General features: G+C 54.3%; 2 protein-coding genes across 6 annotated transcripts in view; one reads left to right on the top strand and one right to left on the bottom strand.

The window, feature by feature from the left end:
- The first annotated feature begins 19 nt into the window (after positions 1-19).
- Tbc1d17 (TBC1 domain family member 17) lies at positions 20-11,957 on the top strand. Of its 3 annotated transcripts, none has more exons than XR_005090277.1 (17): positions 20-247; positions 452-550; positions 646-720; positions 2,163-2,286; positions 3,314-3,521; positions 3,974-4,085; positions 4,173-4,334; positions 8,080-8,208; positions 8,295-8,398; positions 8,934-9,028; positions 9,378-9,494; positions 9,575-9,675; positions 9,782-9,881; positions 10,674-10,771; positions 10,869-10,985; positions 11,322-11,442; positions 11,559-11,571. XR_005090277.1 is itself a non-coding variant. In XM_028858925.2 (17 exons), the coding sequence occupies exons 1-17, from the start codon at positions 227-229 to the stop codon at positions 11,757-11,759; spliced, it is 1,950 nt and encodes a 649-aa protein (XP_028714758.1). In that variant the 5' UTR covers positions 20-226; the 3' UTR covers positions 11,760-11,957. The 3 variants fall into 3 exon arrangements, 2 of the variants coding, with proteins under 2 accessions (XP_028714758.1, XP_037056382.1); XM_028858925.2 differs by having other exon boundaries at positions 11,356-11,442; positions 11,559-11,957; XM_037200487.1 differs by lacking the exon at positions 11,559-11,571 and having other exon boundaries at positions 11,322-11,448.
- A 193-nt stretch (positions 11,958-12,150) lies between these two features.
- The window catches only part of Il4i1 (interleukin 4 induced 1), a 29,062-nt gene continuing 19,387 nt past the window's right edge, over positions 12,151-21,825 (bottom strand). Inside the window, exons 2-10 of one of the 3 annotated variants that reach the window (XM_037200479.1) lie at positions 21,211-21,278; positions 19,470-19,638; positions 16,261-16,496; positions 15,699-15,811; positions 15,009-15,210; positions 13,993-14,061; positions 13,757-13,893; positions 12,663-13,629; positions 12,151-12,629 (exon numbers count right to left, since the gene is read on the bottom strand). In XM_037200479.1, the coding sequence (XP_037056374.1) occupies positions 12,219-12,629; positions 12,663-13,629; positions 13,757-13,893; positions 13,993-14,061; positions 15,009-15,210; positions 15,699-15,811; positions 16,261-16,496; positions 19,470-19,506 (2,172 nt within the window). In that variant the 5' untranslated portion in view covers positions 19,507-19,638; positions 21,211-21,278 and the 3' untranslated portion in view covers positions 12,151-12,218. Of the gene's footprint in view, positions 13,630-13,756; positions 13,894-13,992; positions 14,062-15,008; positions 15,211-15,698; positions 15,812-16,260; positions 16,497-16,584; positions 16,619-16,824; positions 18,060-19,469; positions 19,639-21,210; positions 21,279-21,825 lie in introns of those variants that run through there. The other 2 variants (XM_037200472.1, XM_037200477.1) reach the window with 2 other exon arrangements.

The raw sequence follows: 21,825 nt of genomic DNA, 5'->3' as shown, positions 1-21,825 counted from the left end.
GTTATAGTGCGCCTGCGCCGTCTGCTGACCCTGGCCAGCCGCTCCGTCCTCACCACGTGACCTGGGTCCCACAACCCTGTTCAGATAGATGGTTTCACCCACCGCAGCCCTACAACTTTAGGGGCGCTACCACTGTCCGGCCTGGAAGGGAGTGTTTTTTCCGGATACGACACTACCTTGACCCGGAAAAGGAGGCGATCGGGGCAGTGGAACCTCCGCGGTGGCGATGGAAGGATCCAGCTACAGGGTAAGGTCCGGGACTCATCCCCTCGCTGGTCTGTGGGCGACCCCCCGCCCCCGCGGTGGTCCGCTTCCCCCGGCCGCTGTGCAGGGACTAGGCAGAGCAAGTGAGCGAGCGCCGTTCCCGAGCGAAGAGGCTGGCACTCTCCACGGCCGTGGGGGCGCCCGTCTCTGCCCCCCCCACCCTGGCTCTCCCCGTGCCCGCCCCCAGGTGGTGTTTGAGAAGGGGGGCGTGTACCTGCACACCAGCGCCGGGAAGCACCAGGACCCGGACTCGCTCATCGCGGGCGTCATCCGTGTGGTGGAGAAGGTGAGCCGGCATGGAGGTGGCCTCCGGGAACTTCGGGTTGATGGCTGAGGGCAGTTCGGGACTTGACTAAGTCTGGACTTGACTCTGTCCCTTAGGACAGCGACGTCCTCCTGCACTGGGCTCCGGTGGAGGAGGCTGGAGACTCGACCCAGATCCTCTTCTCCAAGAAGGTAGGCGCCCGCTTCTCTTCACCACTCAAGGGGAAGGCAGCGTACCCGGGGACCTGTGCGCATGTTTGTTTTGTGAAATGATCTGATGGCCTGTCCTCTTGGCTGCTTGGGGACCCCTGTTGGGTGAAGGACTGGGTTCCCATTTCTTTCTTTCTTTTTGTTTTGTTTTGTTTTTTTCGAGACAGGGTTTCTCTGTGTAGCTTTGGAGCCTGTCCTGGAACTCACTCTGCAGACCAGGCCGGCCTCGAACTCACAGAGATCCACCTGCCCCCCCCCCCCCCCATGCTGGGATTAAAGGCGTGCGCCATCACCACCCGGTCTGGTTCCCATTTCTTAAGGGGTATGGCCTGGGTTTGGTCTGAGGCAGCTGTCTTTTCCCTCTGATCTACTGTTAGGTTTATTTATTACATTTACTTATTTACTGTGTGTGTCTGCCATGGTGTGGGTGTGTGAAAGTCAGGATAACCTGTAGAAGCAGTTTCGCTCCTTCCACTGAGTGGGTCCCAGGGATTGAACTCAGGTTTGGCATAAGTGCTTACTGGCCCAGAGATTTCGTTTGTGTGGTGGGTGGGTGGGTGTGGTGTGGGTGTATGGGCATGTGTGTGCACTGTCTGTGGGTGCAGACACATGCTGGAAACCGGGTGCTGAGCTCTAAACTCAGGTCTGTGTGTTGTGGAACAAGCCCTGTTAACCACTAAACTGTCTTTTGGCTTTATTTACTGATCCGTGTCTGTCCTACTTGGAAGAGTTGGTCCTTCTTCCTCGTGGTTCTGTGGACTGAACTCAGATCATGCATCTTCCCTGCTCTACAGTGTCCTTTGAGACAGCACCCCTTTCTGTCCATCACGTGACTGTCAGCAGTGTTCCCGTAGACTCAGCTGGTCACAGTGACAGTACCCATCACTTCAGGCTCTTCATTCACCGACAGGGAAAAGTCAAAAAGACATGAGCGGAGCCTTGGCAAGGGTGCAGAGTACCGAGAACAGGGCCGGGATCCGTCCCTTCTCACTGGAGTCTGGACTCTCGGTGCTGTGGCCTCAGGTGTACCATGATTCTAGGTTTCGTCTAGCCTGGCTCTTCCTCAGCCACCATGGGTGACACTGAGCAAGTTTTCTGTCCCCTCCTGCCTGTTTCCCCCCTTGTTCCGAAGGGCTGCTTTCTCACTGGGGCTTTCTTTTTTCTTTTTTTAAGATTTATTTATTTTTTATGTATACAGTGTTCTGTTTGCGTGTATCCCTTCAGGGCAGAAGAGGGCGCCAGATTTCATTACAGATGGTTGTGAGCCACCATGTGGTTGCTGGGAATTGAACTCAGGACCTCTGGAAGAGCAGTCGGTGCTCTTAACCTCTGAACCATCTCTCCAGCCCTCACTGGGGCTTTCAAACTGCAAGCTGGAAACCCTTAAGACCATAGCTTTTCATTCCATTGTTTCTTCTCCCAAGGACTCAAGTGGAGGCGAGCCCAGCACCTCAGAGGAGGAACCTACCTTTGACCCCGGCTATGAACCTGACTGGGCTGTTATTAGCACAGTGCGGCCACGGCCCCACCTGGCAGAGCCCAGGAGAGGTAGGTGGAGCTGTGCCACGGTGGTCTGGTGGGCTACACCCTGCCTTAGTGATCATCGTTCCAAAGGCTTTGTCACCCACAGTCAGGGTGGCTTCCAGATGCTTCCTTTCTGGCCTAGGAAAGACCGGCTTGGCTCTAGGTGTACCCATGAGTTCTCCTAAAGGTTTCTAGGCTGGTGGGTTGTGGAAGAGATGACAGGCAGCTGATCACAGGATGACTTTTTTTTTCCTGAGACATGGTCTCACTAGGTAGCCTTTGCTGGCCTTGAATTCAGAGATCTGCCTGCCTCTTCCTGTCAAGTACTGAGATTAAAGGTATATATATATATATGTCACCATGCTCAGCCTCCCAAACCTTTGTTGTGGCTCAAGTAGTGCCTGGAGCAAAGAGGGCATTAGAGGTAAGACAGCCAGAAGACTAGGGGCAGAGGAACATAGTTTTCAAACTGAGGAAGGCCTGGGAAGGTTCTGGAATATTCTGGGACAGCCATGTCCACTGGGCTTCTTTCTAATCTTAGGCAGTGTAATCGGATGTTTCCCTTTCTGTCTGCCTGGTCCCAAATAACCGACTCAGAGGCTGAATATGAGTTATAAATTCTCAGCTAATAGCTCAGGCTTGTTATTAGCTAATTTTTACATTAAATTAACCCATATTTCTATTTGTGCTTTTACACATGGCGGTACACTTATTAGCATGGCATGTTCATTTCCTGCTCCCTCTGCATCTGGCTGGTGACTCCTGACTCTGCCCTCCTCTTTCCCATCATCCTTGGTTTGGTTGCTCTGCCTATACTTCCTGCCTGCCTACTGGCCAATCAGTATTTTATTAAACCAGTTCGAGTGACAGATCTTTACAGTGTACAAGAGGATTATTCCACAGCAAGGCAGTTTTACTTCTCATGAAATGCCAGAGTACTCAGAGGTGGAGGGCGGCTTCCGCCAAGGCTTCCGAAGACTGTGCTGTGGAGAGAACGCACTGAGTTGGCCTTTCCACTCATACTGCACCAGTAACCACTGCTTTCCCCTAGGTGCCGAGCCCAGCTGCCCCCGGAGCTCCTGGGCCTTCTCTGTGAGCCTGGGGGAGCTCAAGTCCATCCGCAGATCGAAGCCAGGCCTCAGCTGGGCCTACCTGGTCCTGGTGACCCAGGCTGGAGGCTCCCTCCCCGCCTTGCACTTCCACAGAGGGGGGACCCGAGCCTTGCTCCGGGTCCTCAGCCGCTACCTGCTCTTGGCCAGGTAAGCCTCTGCCGCGGTGGACCTGGGAGCCAGCGTGCCCTTCAGGACAGTGAGCAAAGCACAGAGAAAGATCCAGGCACACACCCTTGCAGTCCCAGGATTGGTTTGGAGGGCCGACAGGAGGGTGGAGAGTTCAAGGCCAGTGTGGGTACCCGAGACTGAGAGTGAGGGCAGGGAGGGAGGAGATGGCCCATCTCAATGGGACTTAGGTAGGAGTCTCCTGGTGCATAGAAAGTATCTCTTCCTCCCCACAAAGCTGCTCATTGGCTCCTCCCTCAGTCAGTCTCACTGGCCCAGAAGTGCAAAAGCCTCACCGGCCTCCAAGGCCCAGCTCTGGTCTGGAGCCTTTTCCTGCAGTAACATTTGGGTGATGGGAGAGGGACTGTAGCACCCAGAACAAGGTATGGCCGGGTATGTCAGGGCCTGGGGCCTCTTGTGTCCCTCTCTCCCAGCTCCCCGCAGGACCCCCGCCTCTACTTGGTCTTCCCCCACGACTCCTCCGCCCTCTCCAGCTCCTTTCACCATCTGCAGCTCTTTGACGAGGACAGCTCCAATGTGGTGTCTGTGAGTGTTCCAGAGCCAGATGCAGGGCATCGGGGCTGGGATGGGCGGGCTCTGGGGGCCGCTCTGATGCCTGTCGCCTGTCCCCAGCGCTTCCTCCAGGATCCGTACTCTACCACCTTCAGTAGCTTCTCTCGAGTGACCAACTTCTTCCGGGGAGCCCTACAGCCGCACCCTGAGGGAGCCTCCTCCCCTGACCTACCCCTGCTGCCGGATGATGAGCCAGAGCCTGGCTTCGAGGTCATCTCCTGCGTAAGTGCCAGGTGACCCTGGCTGGGACTTTCTGTTGTGCTGCACAGCCATATGACTTCAAGGACTGTGTTTTCTCCTTGGTGTACCAGGCTTTTTCTTTTGGGCCACCAACCAGTTCCCAAATCATAGAGACTAGTTTTGAATGCTCGGCCTAGCTTGGGCATGCTTCTGGCTCGTTTTTTTTTTTTTAAATTAAACTTAAATTAACTTGTTTCTCTTTTTCTACCTTTTTCCTCCAGGCTTATTGCCTTTCTTACTTCTGTATATCTTACCTTCACTAATTCTCTCTGTCTGGCTGGCGGATGCCTAACTTCTTGCTTTGGACATGTCCATCATTCTCTCCTCCTTCTTTCATTCTTCCTTCTTCTTCTCTTGAACCTAGATTTCTCCTCCTATTTATTCTCTCTGTCCACAGCCCTGCCTGTCCTGTTCCTACCTAGCTATTGGCAATTCAGCTTTTTATTAAACCAATCAGGTGCCTTAGGCAGGCAAGGTAAAACAAATGCAACTCATCTTTACATAGTTAAACACATATCCTCATCATTAAAACATGTCACAGCGTGTTGTGTGGGTTCACGAAGGACTTGACGTTGAATGAAGATTCAGAGGCACCTTAAGAACGAATCTAGCCTTTCATGGCTGCAGGGAAATCCACAATTTTTTTTATCTCCTGTAGAAATATAAGCATAACCTCGGCCCTAACTTAACACTTTCCCTGGACTATTTTGATGTTAAAAGATTTATAATACTTGGCCTGACTCAATTTAGCAGTTATTTTCCACAATCCAATGTTTTTTAGTAGCTTAGTAAAGCAGTATGCAGCCTATTGCTGGGGTTCCTCATATCCCCATTCTCTTTAACAAGCATGCCTGCAGCTTGAGTGGAGACTTTTTGTAGAGACCAATTGTGGAATTTTAAAATTTTTGAAAAATTATAGATACATCAGTATCAAAATCCAACAGTCCTTCAATCTCAGTCCTATTTAATTTTACTTTTAATTTAGGCTATTCATCATTGATAACTGTTTGCCAAAACACCCTTTTTCCTGTACTTCCAAAGTCTCCAGTTCTACATATAGGCATCACTTTGCCTTTGAGATATGGAAGCAATAATAATTGAACAATTCTATCACCAGCTTCTAATTCCATGGTCCTTTTTACATATGCCATCTATAAAAGCATTAAATACAATCTCTATAGGATTTTAAGAGGTAACTTTAGACAATACTCTGGAGTATTTTTATAAAATCTTAAAAAGAAGATCCTTTTTTATAGATCCAAAGTAACATGTTAATGCAACTTGCCAAGTATTAACAGTGTGGATTAAACAATTTACCTGTATTTTATTTAGTCAAAAAATAATTTTGTAAGCTCTTTATCAGTAAAAGATGATTTTCTATGAGTTATCCTACTAACCACATTATTTAATAAGCTTACAAACCAATTTGTTTTAGGTGCTACATTTTTAAGAATTTAACCAAGAATTTCTTGAAAGCAACTTAAAGAGCAGAGCCAAATTCTCAGTAATGATCAACAGACGAGAGCATATCCAATATATAGCTTAAAATTGTGACTACTGTTCCTTTATCTTATCTATCATGAAAATCAAACATTCATTCAAATATTTATTAAACAATCAAAAGAAGAGAACATCCTCTATACACTGAATGATTTATATCTCTGGGAAATCAAACAGCATTGACTTAGCATTCGAAGTCCTGACGGTAACTGTTCTTCACCAGAAGTTGGGCCCGTTTAAACTTCTTCTTTCTCCCATGAAGGGACTACTAATAATGAGTTATTCCCACCATTAGGGAATAACAGAAAACATTTCCCGTGGAGGGATCTTTAATACTGAGTTATTCCTGCCCTGAGGGAAAAATAAAAAACATTCACACCAAGTGTAAGCAAACAGACAACAAAATTCTAAGCTCTGGGCTTACTTGCTTGTTCAGCCAGCAGCAGTGAGGCCCACCTGTTGATTCTTTGTAATTCAGATGCTGCAGCTCTGTGCTGGCAGCCAGAAAGAGCTCAGTTTTAGCTGTCCTTATTCTTATATAGAGGAACCTTTTCTTCCTCTGTTACTATTGGGAAGAGGCTTTTTTCTTTCCTTTATATTTCTTGTATGGGGCCTTTTAATCTTTAGGCCTAGTTTCAATATTTTTTCCCTTTTTACCAGGAAAATCCTTTTTCTTGATTAAAAATTTCTCCCTTTTCAGTCGAGAAATTTCCTTTCCTTCCCTCTTTTCTATTGGGAAGATTTCCTTTTTTATTTCTTTTCTTTCCCTTTTCTCTACTGAGAAAAGTCTTTTTCCTAGATTTATTTCCTGTCTCAGGAGCCATTCTGTCTTTAAAAATTGTGCAGTTACCACTTTTCCTTTTAACGAGCATCTTAGCAGCTGTACATTTTGTTGCTCCCGAGATGTGGAGTTGAAATTCCCCAGGACCCTGCCGATCCTGGAGTCCTCTTACTCTGAGAGTGAATTCCTCCAGTTCTTCAGATGGCGGCGCCTCTGTCCTCCAGCGGATCCTTTGTCACCAGTTGTCACAGCGTGGGGGTGTGGGTTCACGTGGGACCAGACCATTGAGGCACCTTAGGAATGAGTCTAGCCTTTTGCTGCTGCAGGGGGATCCGGTCTCTAAGGACTGAAGCACTTTCCCTTCACCTATGGCATTTTTATTTTTCTCTATATCTACAGTTTAGCCAGTTCATTTCCATATGCTCAAAACAACCTGAATGAAGTCTTCAAAAATACAATGCCAAGTGCAAGTTTCTGGATTCATCAGGTACCACAGTTTCCCAGGTGTCCTGAACCAAGTTCTGCACAGGCTTTGTATCCTTGGGAGACTCTCAGACAAGATTCACATAGAGGGCAACAAGAGAAACAAAAGGTAGCTGAGAATCGAAAGATGGATCAGGGCTGGGTGCTAGCGCTCTGGAGCTAGACCGGGTGTAGCCCAGGGGGAGTGCAGCCATAAAAACAAATGCAGCACAACCAAAAAGAACCTTCACCAAGTTAAAGGGATATTCTGCAGCATAAACAAGTGTAACACGTCTCTGTCTAGTTAAAATAATATTCCACAGCGCCTCGGTAACATGAAAGTATCTGGAACTGCATAAGAAGTGACATCACAGAGATCTCATGCTCATGTTCTGGGCCAGCTCCTTAATGCACCTTGGTGGATGTTTTTCTTTCTTTGTTTCTTTCTTTGTTTCTTTCTTTTTTTTTTTTTTTTTTTTTTTTTTTTTTGGTTTTTCGAGACAGGGTTTCTCAGTGTAGTTTTGCGCCTTTCCTGGAACTCACTCTGTAGACCAGGCTGGCCTGGAACTCAGAGATCCACCTGGCTCTGCCTCCCGAGTGCTGGGATTAAAGGCATGCGCCACCACCGCTCAACTGGTGGATGTTTTTCTTATGCTGAGGATCCAGCCAACCCCCAGAGCTCTTACATGCTAGGCAGGTTCTCTACCACTGGGCCACGCCCCCCGCCCCTCACGGGTGATCTAGACCATCACTCCCCTGCTGAAGTAGTTTCCCAACCACTCCTGGTTTTTGAGGTGTATGTCTCAGTCTTCCAGCCTGGCCTTATACTGGGTGGTCCTCTTGCCTCAGGCCTGGTTGTGGCTGTTCCTGTTTTCAGGTGCCTTTTCTGGAAGCTTCTTGCTGACCCCTGGTCTTTAGGGTTCCTCCAGCCCAGGAGCTTGATGCTCACTTGCACTTGGGGCTCACCTTCCCTGTGTCCTGCAGGTGGAGCTGGGGCAGCGTCCCACAGTGGAGCGGGCTCCTCCAGTCACAGAAGAAGAATGGGCTCACCATGTGGGCCCTGACGGGCGCCTGCAGAATATCCCCGAGTTGAAAACTCGGATCTTCTCAGGGGTGAGTGTCAGTGGATGTAGGCTAGCATGGGCTGGCAGCTGGCCGGGAGGAAGCCCCTTGACCTGTTTGCTCCATTGCACCCCCAGGGTCTTAGCCCTGGCCTTCGGCGGGAGGCTTGGAAGTTCCTCCTGGGGTACCTTAGCTGGGAGGGTTCAGCTGAAGAACACAAGGCCCACGTGCGGAAGAAAACGTGAGTGAGACAGTCCGGCCCTATCCTCCACACAGCCCTGCCCTGGGGCTTGACTCCCTCGTCTTCCATGTCAGGGTGTCCTGGAGCCAGCACGGTCCCGGCTGGTTTATGGGATTAGTGTCAGCTCTGCTGGGGCGTCTTCCTCAGACGCTGCTTTGGACCCACTGTATGCAGTGAGCAGGCTAACCCCACAGGGTCGCCTCCTGCCCCAGAGTCCGTCAGGCTGATGCTGCGCTGCTGTGGTGCCTGCAGCTTTGCCGTAGCTGTCAGCTCCTTCCTGAGGGTGTCATACACCTGCCGTGTCTGGCCCCTCGTGAGGACCCAAGGGTGCCTCAGTGCCCCTGGACATGCTTTTCCAGAAGCCCCCAGGGTGTTCTGTGGAGAGACATCAGGGGAGAGGAAGAAGGGAGAGGCAAGGAGCAGGTGGCCGTGTGGCGGGGCAAGGCTTGGGCAGTGGTGGTGTGGGCAGGCGCTTCTCCCAGTGTTCCCTGGGAGCTGTGCTAGCAGGGGCCCTAGCTCCGTGCCCCTCCCTCAGGGATGAGTACTTCCGAATGAAGCTGCAGTGGAAATCTGTGAGTGCTGAGCAGGAGCGGAGGAATTCACTGCTGCATGGATACCGAAGCCTCATTGGTGGGTGTGTGGCAGGGTGGGGGGCAGACAGGAAGCAGCTGGGTGGGAGTCGGGGCAGTGGGGGTGAGCTGCAGTGGGCAGGCAGGACGGCGGGCGGAAGAGGCCTTGTTGGCTCTCACTGGGAGATGGCATCTCTGGGAGGTGGTGTGGCTGTTTGCCCACCTGTGGAGGCATCGCCAGAGTCTCACACTGGGGTGGCAGGGAGAGGTTCTGGCCCAGCCCTCACCCTCACTCTAGCTGGAGCCCTGAAGCTGAGGGCTGCCAGCGTGCGGGAGAGCAGGGCTGGTACCTGTGACCAGCTAGGAAGGCCAGCTAACCTTTCTCACGTTCCCACCATGTTGGCCCCCAGAGAGAGATGTAAGCCGCACCGACAGGACTAACAAATTCTACGAAGGCCCTGAGAACCCAGGATTGGGCCTGCTCAATGACATCCTCCTAACCTACTGCATGTACCACTTCGACTTGGGTGAGCGCTGCACTGGTGGAGAAGGCTGGGTGCCTGCCTTGGGTGCTCAAGGTGCTGCAGCTGACCCTGTGTTCCTCCAGGCTATGTTCAGGGCATGAGTGACCTCCTGTCCCCAATCCTCTTCGTTGTTCAGAACGAAGTGGATGCCTTCTGGTGTTTCTGTGGCTTCATGGAACTTGTGGTGAGCACAGGATGGGGAGGGAGTGTGGTGTTGGGGCAGCCGCTGAGGTACCCAGTCAGCAGCACAGTGCTCTGCTCTCCTCTCACGCTTCTCCTGTTCCCTGCAGCATGGGAACTTTGAAGAGAGTCAGGAGACTATGAAGCGGCAGCTTGGGCAGCTTTTACTGCTTCTGCGGGTGCTGGATCCGCCGCTCTGTGATTTCCTGGGTAGGTCCTATGTGCGACCATCCGAATGAGAAAAAGTCCCAAGGAACCTGGCCTTCAAAGCGGAGGGGATGGGAAGTCTGCCCACCGTAGGCCAGGTGAGGTTTCTCTGGACCTCTGCAAGTCAGCCTCTGCAGTCCAGCTGTGGGCTCCTTGTCGCTTGTTTACTATGAGAAATGCTGAAGGCCTGGCTCAGTTGGGAGGATTCCTGCCGAACATGCATGAAACCCAGTGCTGCAGAAAGCGGCAAGTGGTGCACACCTGCAGTCTCGGCCCCGAGGAGGCAGCGGCCGCAGAGGGAGCTTGAAGCCAGCCTCAGCTACAGGAGACCCTGGGTGTGTGCTTGAGGAAACAGGACCATGTTGGCAGGGAGGTCTTGGACAAGCGTGTCACTTTGTATGCACAGGGAGACGGCTGCTTCCGTCATGAAATCTCCTGGAACCCAACTTCTCTGGGTGTGCAGAGTCCTCTCTACTGCACTTCCAGGACAGCCTGAGACCGATTTCACTCACCTACGAGATAGTCTGGCCACTAATGATCTAGACAAGGTCCTCGGTTACCATTACACTGTCCTAGAGGGACTGTGTCCATGGTAACACCACCCTCACTGACATCCTCAGGGTGCCCGTCTTCCCAGCACAGGCCGTGGTTGCTTTCTTGGTGCAGTCTATGGTGGTGGCACCATCCTAGAGTACCAGATCTTGTGTGTGCAGTCATGCCTGTCACCTGCCCGTGCCAGCTGCTGAGGACGTTGATCTGGACTAGGGCGAGTAACTGTCTGCGGTCCTCCTCCAGATTCCCAGGACTCGGGCTCACTGTGCTTCTGCTTCCGGTGGCTGCTCATCTGGTTCAAGAGGGAGTTTCCCTTCCCCGATGTCCTTCGGCTGTGGGAGGTGGGCAGCCAGTTGGGGTGAGGTGCTGGGGGAAGGGCCGGAAGGTCGAGGGAGATGGACATGTCAGAGTGGGCTTCAGGGGTCCTTCTGATCCCAGGTGCTGTGGACTGGCCTTCCTGGCCCCAATCTGCACCTGCTGGTGGCATGTGCCATCTTGGACATGGAGCGGGATACACTGATGCTGTCTGGCTTTGGCTCCAACGAGATCCTTAAGGTGAAGCGAGGGCACTTCCCTCCTGCAGGGTTGCCGTAGCTGTGGTGACCACCTGCAGTGTGTGGTCTTGGTCTTGTGGAGTGGATCACCTTGTCCGGGTTGGGTTTGAACTGTTGTCCCCACCTGCCAGGTTCCCAGGCCTGTACCTGCAGAGCGGTGGGGTAGAGGAGCCTGCCCCTCCCCAGTCAGGGCCCTTCCTATTATGCTGCAGCGTCCGGGGGGTGGGGGGTGTCCCAGCGGGGAGTGCTACAGAAGACTGGCAGGCCAGGGCATCTCCAAGGCCTCCCCTAGCTGGGTCCTGGACCCCAGGGCGAGCCTGCTCCCTTCCATCCCCAGAAGGTGGGCATGCGCCTTGCTCTCCCTCCTGCAGCACATCAATGAACTGACCATGAAGCTGAGCGTGGAGGACGTGCTGACGCGGGCAGAGGCCCTGTACCGGCAGCTGACTGCCTGCCCAGTGAGTCCTTTGCTCTTAAGGCATAAACCCGCATGGCTCTCCCGCCAGGCTTCCTCCCCCGCTTTTGACTCCACCCCCACTCAGCACCTAGCCTCTTGGACACCCTCCCTCCCCAGGAGCTGCCACACAACGTGCAGGAAATCCTGGGACTGGCGCAGCCCAAGGAGCCCGGTAGCCCGTCTCCTCCCGTCTCCCCGCTGCCGCTGTCGCCCACTCGGGCCCCACCACCCCCGCCGCCGCCCCATGAGGATGTAGTCGCGCAGCCTGACAGCAGCCTGGAGATCTTGCCCGAGGACGACGATGGCGCTGACTCCTAACCAGATGCACCTGACTGGGGGCCCGCAGATTGCCAGGTCCCAAGGCCTGTGGGGGAAGGAGGCCTGGAGCAGGAGGAGACCTTAAGCCGGCCAATGAAGTGGAGGACAGTCCTCCTGGAGGTCAAGGATTCCCAGAACCCGCCCACCAGCTGCCAGTGTGAGGCAATAAACCCTTCTTGTTGGACTGCGCTGGCATCAGCAAGCCTTGTTTTTCAATTCTCGCTCCCAGCCCAGGCTGGCCTCAAGACCTGTTGGCACCTTATCCTCCAGTAGCTTCTGATCTACTTGATCACAGTGTAGTGTTCACCCAAGTGTCGCCTGCCCAGGGCAGCTATATTCAGGAAACCGGAGCAGTGGGGGGGGGGGCGGGGGAGGGAGCTGGGCCTCTGAGTTTAAAAAAAAAAAATTTATTGTGAGCTATTATTGTGGGTGGCCTGCTCTAGAGGACTGGGTCGGGAGTTAGGTGCCTCCTCCCCCTTTGCAGGAAGAGTGCATGTGTCGGTGCCGCTGGGAACCAGGTTCCATTTGCCTGTGTCCTCCGGGGTGCAGGGGCCCGTGCCCTTCAGGGATGACCGTCTCATGCACGTGCCCGTGCCCATGCCCTTCAGGGAAGACTTTCTCATGCACGTGCCCGTGCACTTCAGGGAAGACTTTCTCATGCACGTGACCGTGCACTTCAGGGAAGACCTTCTCATGCACGTGGCCGTGCACTTCAGGGAAGACCTTCTCATGCACGTGCCCGTGCACTTCAGGGAAGACCTTCTCATGCACGTGCCCGTGCACTTCAGGGAAGACTTTCTCATGCACGTGACCGTGCACTTCAGGGAAGACTTTCTCATGCACGTGCCCGTGCACTTCAGGGAAGACCTTCTCATGCACGTGGCCGTGCACTTCAGGGAAGACCTCATGCACGTGTGAGGGGATATTCTGGTGTACATGCACATGCCCCTTCCCCGGGGTAAGGGTCTCCACGGTTATGTGCTCCTGCATCTGGGGGATGGCCTCCACAAACACATGTCCCTCGGGGCTTTCCCCCTGTTGCTGCACATCCTCGCTGACGTGTATGTGCTCCAGCCTATGGAGAATGGCCTGCTTCTCGGGGCTGGGTACCCTGGACCAGTGCTTATTGATCTTCACCGCGGCCCGCAACGCGGACTTGACAGCGGTCTCTACCCAGCCATGTGGATGGGCTGTGTGCTCGCCCGCGAAGTAAATGCGGCCGTAGGGGAATGACCAGTCATAATCCTCATCCCCATGCCCGAGCGATGGAGGCTGTACCACGAAGCCGCCCTGGCTGTGCGGGTCCTCTGCCCAGCGCTTGACTACGCCCGTGCCGTCCCACAGCCGGAACACGACCGGCCCGTGCAGGGCTGCCACGTCCTTGAGTGCCACACGCAGGGCCTGGTCTGTGCTCAGGCCAGCGAAGGGGGCTGCAGCATCCGACCACGTGTACGAGGCCAGTAGCAGTGCGCCCTCGTCCGGCGCCGGATAGAATATGAGGCGCGCTGGGCGGTCGGTGTTGGAGTGGCCGCCCTCGATGTGCTCCTCGAGCCAGAAGGGCCGACGAAAACTCAGGAAAACCTTGCTGGCTGCCACGTAGTGCAGCGCACGCAGCGCCTCCTGCCTCCTGCGTGTCAGCGGCGGCGAGAAGGTGATGCGCTGCAGCGCGGGCCCGCTGGCCGTCACCAGTACCAGGTCGCCGGTCAGCACCTTCAGGCTGCGCGACTGTAGCGAAGTGGAGATGTGCACACGCACGTCATGAATCCCCTGAGTGATGGCCACCACCGGCGCATTCAGCAGCACCGGCCCGGACAATGAGCTCAGCAGCGCCCGCGGCAGCAGGTCCCAGCCACCCACGATGCGGCTGTACCTGCAGGGCGAGGCAAGCACGTGGACTCAGGTTGAGGCACGGCTCTTAGGGAAGGCCTCGCCCACTCCGGCCCCGCCTCTCCCAGGATGCGACTCCCTGTGACTTGCCCCATCCGCTGTGCCCTCACCGAAGTCGGTCGCTCAGGCAGCTATGGGCACGCAATGCCTCAGCGAAGCTGAGGTAGAAGAAGCCTTCCTTGGACATGACGTCTCCCAGGAGCTGCACGGCCGGCCGGGTCAGGTTGCCCTCCCCAAGGAGGTATTCCTGTACAGTGAGGCAGCAGCCCTGGTGAGACCCTTCCCTGAGCCCTGGATCTCAGCCATGTCTTCTGACGGGAGAGGGAAACAGGCGCGCCTCACTCACCAGGAGCGTGTGCCTGTTGAACTTCTTCATGGCTTTCTTGCAGCCTAGAACCCTGAGGTCCTTGGCGGCCTGTGGGGACAACCAGAGGACCATGGCTGCAGTGGGAACAGCCTCACGCCACTTCAAGTCCCAGGCCTTGGCTCATGCTGCATAGGCCTCCTCTGTAGCTGGAAGTCCTCCCAAATACTGATTTCCCTCATCGGCAAACACCCCCCACCCCGTCAGTATTGGCGGCTGTTTCTGTGTGGATCAGGAAGTGGGGTTCTTCTTAGAGGCTCAGTAATTGTGTCTAGACCACTGTGAGCATAGCCAGGTCAGGGCCTCTCACAGCCTAACAGGGTGCTGCTACCAGCTAAGTTCATTTAGAGGTTTCCCCTTCCTAGACCCAAGGGAGTGTGAGCAGCAGCAGCAGCAGCAGCAGCGGCCTGGCCCCCAAGGCCCAGCAGCCTCCATCCCCCTTTCTTGCCGCAGGCAGCAGTGGTTCTAAAATGCATACAGACTCTTCTGCCTGGCACTTAGTTATCTTCCTTCAGGCTCCCTCTAAATGTGGCCTCCAGCCTTTCTACCCTGCCCTCCCTCCTTTTCCTGGGTAAAGGAGGAAGGTGCTCAGGCAGAGACCATGTGGATGCAGACTTAGGGATAATGGATGAACCAGGTGGGGCTCCAGAAGCAGCGGGTTTGTCTGGATCAGTAGGTGGATGGAGGGGAGGGAAAACTCTCTGGCAGGTCTGGTCCATGGACCTGAGGGGCACTGGGGAGCCATATGGAGCTGTGGGCAGCGTTAGCGGGTTAGTCTGTGTGGAAAGACCCTCTGGGACAGGAGAGTGAGGCCTGAGAGCCAGTCTAAGGCGACCAGCTGGGGACCCAGGGTGGCAAAGGTGCTGGAGGGTCCTGGGAGTGCCAGGAGCTACAGTAGAGGACATGCATTCCATGAGCTCTCATCAGCAGAGGCGTGGTTACACCTAAACAGAACTCTGGTGGGCAGGGCCGGGCTCGGCAGGAAAGCTGGCGGCCACCTTGTTGAGTGCCATCTGGTAGATGTCCTCTGGGGAATGGCCTCTCTCCCTGTGGCTCAGGTCGTAGCCCAGCTTTTCTGGCATCTTCTCCACCACATAGTTCCGCAGCTTCACTTCATTCACCTCCGTCCACGTGTTCTCGTCATACTGCATGAACTGAGTCAGGTTGAGGCCTAGGCTTCTACAGAGCTTGTGCAGAATCCTGGAAGTGGGGGGCTGCTGGAGGAGGCCGGCCTGGCACCACAGGAGGGGCCATGGGGATGGGCACAGAACTGGTGACCGGGGCCGGAGGGCTGACTCAGGCAGACTGCAGGCCAGGGGCACAGGTGGGGAGGTGAGGGGTCACCCCAGCCCTCCAGAAGGCAGAGCTGGCCCAGGCAGATGTGACTGCACTGGAGTGCCGAGCCAGGCCAGTGGCCAGGAGGGAAGGCCTGAGGGCTGAGTGGGAAGCCAGTCCAGACCTAACTTCTGACGGGGGAGAATATGGGTTACACTGGGGTGGAGTTGGGGTGCAGCTTGAGACCCATGGCTCTACACACAGCAACTCGAAACAGACTGGAGCATGGACTAGGGATGGGGCTGGATTCTCACTGAGCCCAGGGCAAGGTGGGCTGGGCCTGGCTGAGCCTCAGTCGGGGATGGGAGTTGGCTCAATATGGGGTGGGCGTGGAGGTGGGCTCTGGCTCTCACCTGTGGGAGCTGGGCATTCGCATGGCCCCCAGCTCCCCTATCCAGCCTGTCTTCCCATCCCGGAAGGTGAAGATGCGGCCCCCAACTCTATTATCTGCCTCCAGGATGGTGACCTAGAGATGAGGTTGGGCAAGCAGGGACCTCAGCTCCCCTCACTACACCCCCACCAACCCCCACCACAAGGCCCACCCAGTCTAGAAGAGCCTTTCTTCAGGGTGGACGGGGCTGCTAGAACGGAGGGAAGGCTTCAAGACCAGCAGGAAGACCACCAGGTCGACTGTGGAGGGACTTCCCACCTAAGGCACGAGTGGGGACCTTTCCTGGTTGTAGTGAAGGGGACACTTCCCCTTGGGAATTTCTCAGTGCTCCCGCAGCACGGAGCCCCATTTTGACTGACAGCCACACAAGAGGAAGTAGCCTTCCCTCCAGGATGGGTGAGTGGGGTGCAGTGGTGAGTGGGACGGGGGCTCTGGGAAAGCTGCTGCTTCCCCACACCCCACTACCAAGGACCTCCCACCCGCAGCAGGAAAGGCCCCGGCAGACGGCAGACAGCACCTCTCACCTTGTGTCCCGCGTCACTGAGCACCTTGGCAGCTGTCAGGCCGGCTATACCTGCACCAACAATGATCACCTTTTGGGGATGCGAGGTCCGATTGAGGCCCAAGGTCACCACCTTGAGTAGCTGCTCATAATCGGGGTCCTCCATGCACTTCTCGAAGGGATTCAGGTTGGAGGCCGCCTTCCAGTCCAGAGAGGCCGCCAGGCCAAGGATGCTGGCCACAAGGGCAAGCCGCGGGGCTGCAATGGAAGAGGGTCAGAGCAGGCGGAGCAGGAGCGCAGGGTCGGCTACAGTCCCAGCACCCTCCTCCCTCCCTCGCTCACTTACCCAGCCAGGCCATGGCTCAAGAGGCAGCTGCTGCCTGAGTGGAGAAGCGGAGGGCACTGTGACGGGGTCAGGGGCCACCCCCCGCAGCCGTCTCTCTCCTCCTCTCTTGGCGTGTTCCCCAGACCTCATCTTGACCCTTCAGCGTTCCCAGTCTCCCAGTCCCTGGCCCAGCTCCCTTCGTCCTGCTCCTAGCCCTAGGGTTAGGGTCCAGTCACTGCCGCCCCCACCCTAGGCTCTCACCTCCGGCTCTCAGGACAGGACAGCAGAGCAAAGCCTCTGCAGGTCTCCCCTTAAAGCAGCCAGGCCCGCCCACTCACCTCCCTGGGGAATTGAAAGTGCTTTCCTGGAGTGGGGTCAGATGCCGGGGGAGGTGGAGAAGAGTCACAGGGGAAGTAACCCAGGCGATTTTCCTTCCTGCCCCAAATAGCTCTGCAGAAGCTGTGGGTGGGGACTGCCCACCAGGTGGCATCGTTGGTGGTGGGCCCTGTGCTCGAGACCTCCTGGACTTTTGTCTTGGGCCTGCCAATCCCCAGGCCAGGCCTCCCCTCCCCACCTCTCCAGGCCTATCTCCAACTCTACGAAATGGGCATATCCAAGGCTGGGCCCTGAGTTCTCGGGACAGGGCCACATTCTGGTGCCCATCTCAGCCTGATACTATCACATATTGGTAAAGCACAGTATGGTAGGAGTAGAGCCAGGCCAGGGCCTGCACATATCACCTCTCGAGGTCCAGAATCTGTTGCTGCAGCTGTAAGAACACGAGGAGGACCGGGTGGTGATGGCCAAGTGGCCACCCTGTCCCTCTTTGCTGTCTTTGTCTTTTGTTTGTTTGTTTTGCTTTTCGAGACAGTGCTATCTTTTTGTCTTACGAATTGCTGGGCAGCAGATTGTGGACGGACATCTCAGAGACATGTCCGCAGACACTTCTGTTTCTGGCTTTCAGGAGGCCATGAGTAGTGAGGACCAGATGACACCAGCGTCAGCTAAAGCTGGTGAGGTGAGGCAATAGGGTGCCGGGGGATTTTCCTTGGGGTTGGGGAGAAGATGGGTCAGGAGAAAAGCCAGGGTGGGGCCACGAGGAGAACAGAATGGGAAACTCCAGAGCCCATTAAGGGGAGGTGGTTGGTGTATGTGTGTGCTCTGTGGCTTGGGCCAAACAGTGGCCAGAAGCGCAAAGCCATGTAGGCTGGAGGCCTGGTCAAGCAGAACTCCATGGCTTAGGGTGTACTTGTTCTCAAGCCTACAGAGGAATTGATAGTCTTGAAGAGGGTAGGTAGGGGGAAAGCCTGGCATTTATTTTATGAATTTATTTAGACAGGGTCTCATTCTGGATCCCAGGCTGGCCTCAGTGTCCTGAATGCTAGAATGGCAGCAGCTGTGAACAGATGTTGTTCCCATGGGTACAAGATAAAAAGCTGCTTTGGCCTATGGCAAGGCAGCTTAGAGGCCAGGCGGGAAATTCAAGGAGAGAGACAGGAAAGAGAAAGGTGGAGTCTGGAGAGACACCAGCTTGCTGCCCCAAGGAGCAACATGCCAGCAGACCGGTAAGCCACGGAATATGTGGCAAAACACAGATAAACAGAAACGGGCTAATTTAAGATATAAGAGCAGCTAGCGAGAAGCTTGAGCAATAGGCCAGAGTCTGTAAATATGTCTCTGTGTGCTTACTTGGGATTGGGCAGCTGTGGCACACAGGGTGGGGGTGGGGGGCGGGACCCGAGAAAATTACAGCTGCATGCTCTTCCTCAAGTTTCTGGATCAATTCAGCCCCAGGAGCCTGAAGTTGCTGTGGAAAGGGCGAAGGGGGGAGGGGGGGGGTTCCTGGCACTCAGGGACCAGTTTTACATTTAAATTTGTTTCTTTATGTGGAACTTCATGTACATTTGTGTGCTGTGTGTGTGTGTCTGGCGCCCAAAGCTGGAACTGGAGTTGTGGATGGTTGTGAGCCCCCATGGAGGTCCTGGGAATTGAACCCTGATCCTCTGAGCCACCTCTGCAGCCCCATGGGAACAGCTTTTGGATCTCTGGTTGGGGCTTTGTCAGTCAAGCTTTCTTGGAGCGCTGCCACACCCTCACACACTGGGGCTTCTCCCCTTGCTGGGGAGCTCTGGGGAGCCAAGGAGCAAAGAGAATGGGTTCAGGCAGGGGTGCCAAACCCCAAGCTCACGGGACCCAGTGGCAAGGTGTGTGTGAGCATGCACATGTATTTGCCCTTCCAGTCCACTCCCAACATCAGGGGTTTAAGGCCAGCTTGGGTTACAGTGAGACCCTATCTAAAAAAGAAAAAATATCTATTTAAAACTCCAAAACCCCAGTGTTAGTTCCAAGCAGTATTATTGGGCCTAAGTTGGGAATCAAGTTTGGGCCACCACTGGGACAGACTGTTCTTCCTTGGTTATGCTGGAGTCTTGGGGACAAGGCAGGGCATGTGGGGATGGGATCAGGGAGACAGGAGCTGGGAGCCAGAGGTGCAAGTGAGGCTCAGAGTCCTGCAGCAAGGGCAGGAGTTCAGACACTAGTGTGCGCATGTTTCATAACCAGATAAACTGTCAGCTAGCTTTGGGAAACCCAGCTTCATGATGGGCCTTCTATGTAGAAATGGTCTTTGGGGATCCCCTGCCCACCGTGGCTTGCTTCTGATCCACAGGACAGTGCTACAAGTCTAGACCACATCCCAGCAGGCAGACCTGGCTCCAGGCCTCCCAGGGGTCCTGGGGATGGAGCTGGGGGAGAGGCCCTTGGCCCTCACTAAGTACATGGCTTTCAGTCTAGTGGACTGAATTCACTGTCACCAAGAGAAGGAGGTAGGGAGACCCAGGGCTGGACAGGGACAAAACAGCTGTGGCCTGCATCCTGCCTCCCCACCCCAGGCAGGGGACACTCACTGCATGCTGGTCTTTGGGGGGCTCTCCTGGCGCCCATGGCCTTTCTGGTCAGCCTGGAACGGAAGTCATCCTCTGGTGCAGGCAGAGCCAGGGCAAATGGTGACAGCTTTGTCCTACTGCCTTGTTAGACCAGAGAAGCCAGGTCCTGAGAGGAAGGTCAGTTGGCAGGCTGTGGCGGAATTTTTGAGAGAATGTGTTTGTTTTTTGAAAGAGGGTCTAACTCTGTAGCGTAGGCTGCCCTCCAACCTGAGGCCATCTTTGTGTCTTGTCTTAAACTCTGGGCTAACAGGTGTGTGCCACCATGCCCGTGGGGCCTCCCTCTCCCTGTCTCCTCTGACACGGGGCTATTTTGAATCACGTCCCAGGCATACTGTTTTTGCAGATGTTTCTCTGACAGGAATGGTTGAATTTCCCCTGTGACTACTGGAGGGTTTACTGCCCGGCCTGCCTGGCCTGTCTCACAGTGTGAGGGTGGCAGTGCTCCTAAAAAGCTTCACTGACAACCAGAAGGTAAGGCCACAGGCAGCCAACTCCCACCCTCCAAGACAGGAACTTCTCAGCATTTGGAGGCAGTGGCAAGCAGACCTGAGTTCCAGGCCAGCTGGGGCTATATACACACACTGTGTCTCCAAAAAGGGGGGCGGGGCAGGGCTCACACATGGATGACCTGTTACAGGCTGGGGATATAGTTGGTAGTTGGCCTAGCATGCACAATGCTTGGGCTCCATTCCCAGCACCACATAAGCCTGAGGTGGTGCGGTACTCTGATGCCAGCACTTGAAAGATGGAGGCAGGGGAAATCCAGAGTTCAAGGTCATCTACAGAGCTTGAGGCCAGACTGGACTAGAAACCTCATTTCAAAACACACACACACACACAATATTTACAACTAAATTTTACTAATGACTATCTGAAACCCTCCCTCTGTGGACTTTTTTCTGTGTTTCCTTTAGAAGCTGAACTTTTGCCAGACCTTGTAATCAGGTCAAAAACATGCCCTGAGATTTTGTTTTGTTTTTCGAGGCAGGGTTTCTCTGTGTAGCTTTAAGCCTTTCCTGGAACTCACTTGGTAGCCCAGGCTGGCCTCGAACTCACTAAGGTCCGCCTGGCTCTGCCTCCCGAGTGCTGGGATTAAAGGCGTGCGCCACCACCGCCCGGCACCCTGAGATCTTTTCAAACCATGTCCTCGGCCTCTTCAAATTTAACTGGCCCTTAAGATAACAAAGGGCCTATCTTTCTAGCCCTGTTCTCTCCACCAATCAGTTGTTGGAGTTTAGCTCCAGGCTGTACTTTAATGCCTGGGGCCCAGTGAGTGGGTTTGATTTCTGGTAGTCATCGGCTGAAAGTAACCTTAAACAAAACACCCCATAAATGCTGGAAGCAACATGTGTATATAGATTGGCAACATCCTGCTGTTCTGCCTTAGAAAACTTTGAGAGACCTCTGTAAAAACTCATCACTCCATCCTTCCCCATACCACGTTTTCTGTGCTGCTCAATACAGAACAGAGTTCTTTCTTTGTAAAGACAGGGGAGTGGAGAACTGAAACTGGGGCTCCCTCTTGGTCTTCTTTTTCATTCTCCATGTGACATGCATATAACTTCCCACTTAAATATTGGACGTTTTATGCTACTGTGTTTCTGAGATGGTCTCACGCTAGGTCAGGCTCGTCCCACCATGCTGGATGACAGCTGGCCCCTGGCTACCTAGGGAGACGTGGAAGAGGCTCCCATGCAGTCACCTTTGCTGTCTTCATGGTGGTTAATGGTGAGACTGGCCAGCGAGGCAGGACATCTGTCTGTGTTCTTCCTGGAGAGGGAAACTGCAATTATGGTGTAGCCTGGGCAACAGTGCCCAGCAGGGTGCCAAGTAGCATTGCCACCCTGGGCAACCCTCTCCAACTCCCCACACAGAGACCTGTTCTGTTTTCTTCAAAGTGGGGCAGACCTTCAGGGCGTGATTTCAATTTACTTTTAAATTACTAGACAGCAGCTGGGCGGTGGCGGCGCACACCTTCAATCCCAGCACTCGGGAGGCAGAGCCAGGGGGATCTCTGTGAGTTTGAGGCCGCCAGCCTGGTCTACAGAGCGAGATCCAGGAAAGGCGCAAAAGCTACACAGAGAAACCCTGTTTCGAAAAACCAAAAAAAATAAATAAAAATAAAAAATAAAAAAAATTTACTAGACAGCTAGGATAGAGTGCAGGGACAGAGTGTATACTTAGCATGCAACTACACCCAAAAAGCAAGATAATTCAGCTTTATTTATGTCCAATATACAATCCAGAATGAGCACATACACATTAGAAATGCACGCTGACCATCTCTATGGTTTGAGCCCTAAAAATGACAGCCATG

This window comes from Peromyscus leucopus, chromosome 1 (genome assembly GCF_004664715.2).
Source record: "Peromyscus leucopus breed LL Stock chromosome 1, UCI_PerLeu_2.1, whole genome shotgun sequence".
Lineage (NCBI taxonomy): Eukaryota > Metazoa > Chordata > Mammalia > Rodentia > Cricetidae > Peromyscus > Peromyscus leucopus.
The sequence above is the reverse complement of the archived record's forward strand: the minus strand, read 5'-3'. Positions and strand labels throughout refer to the sequence as shown.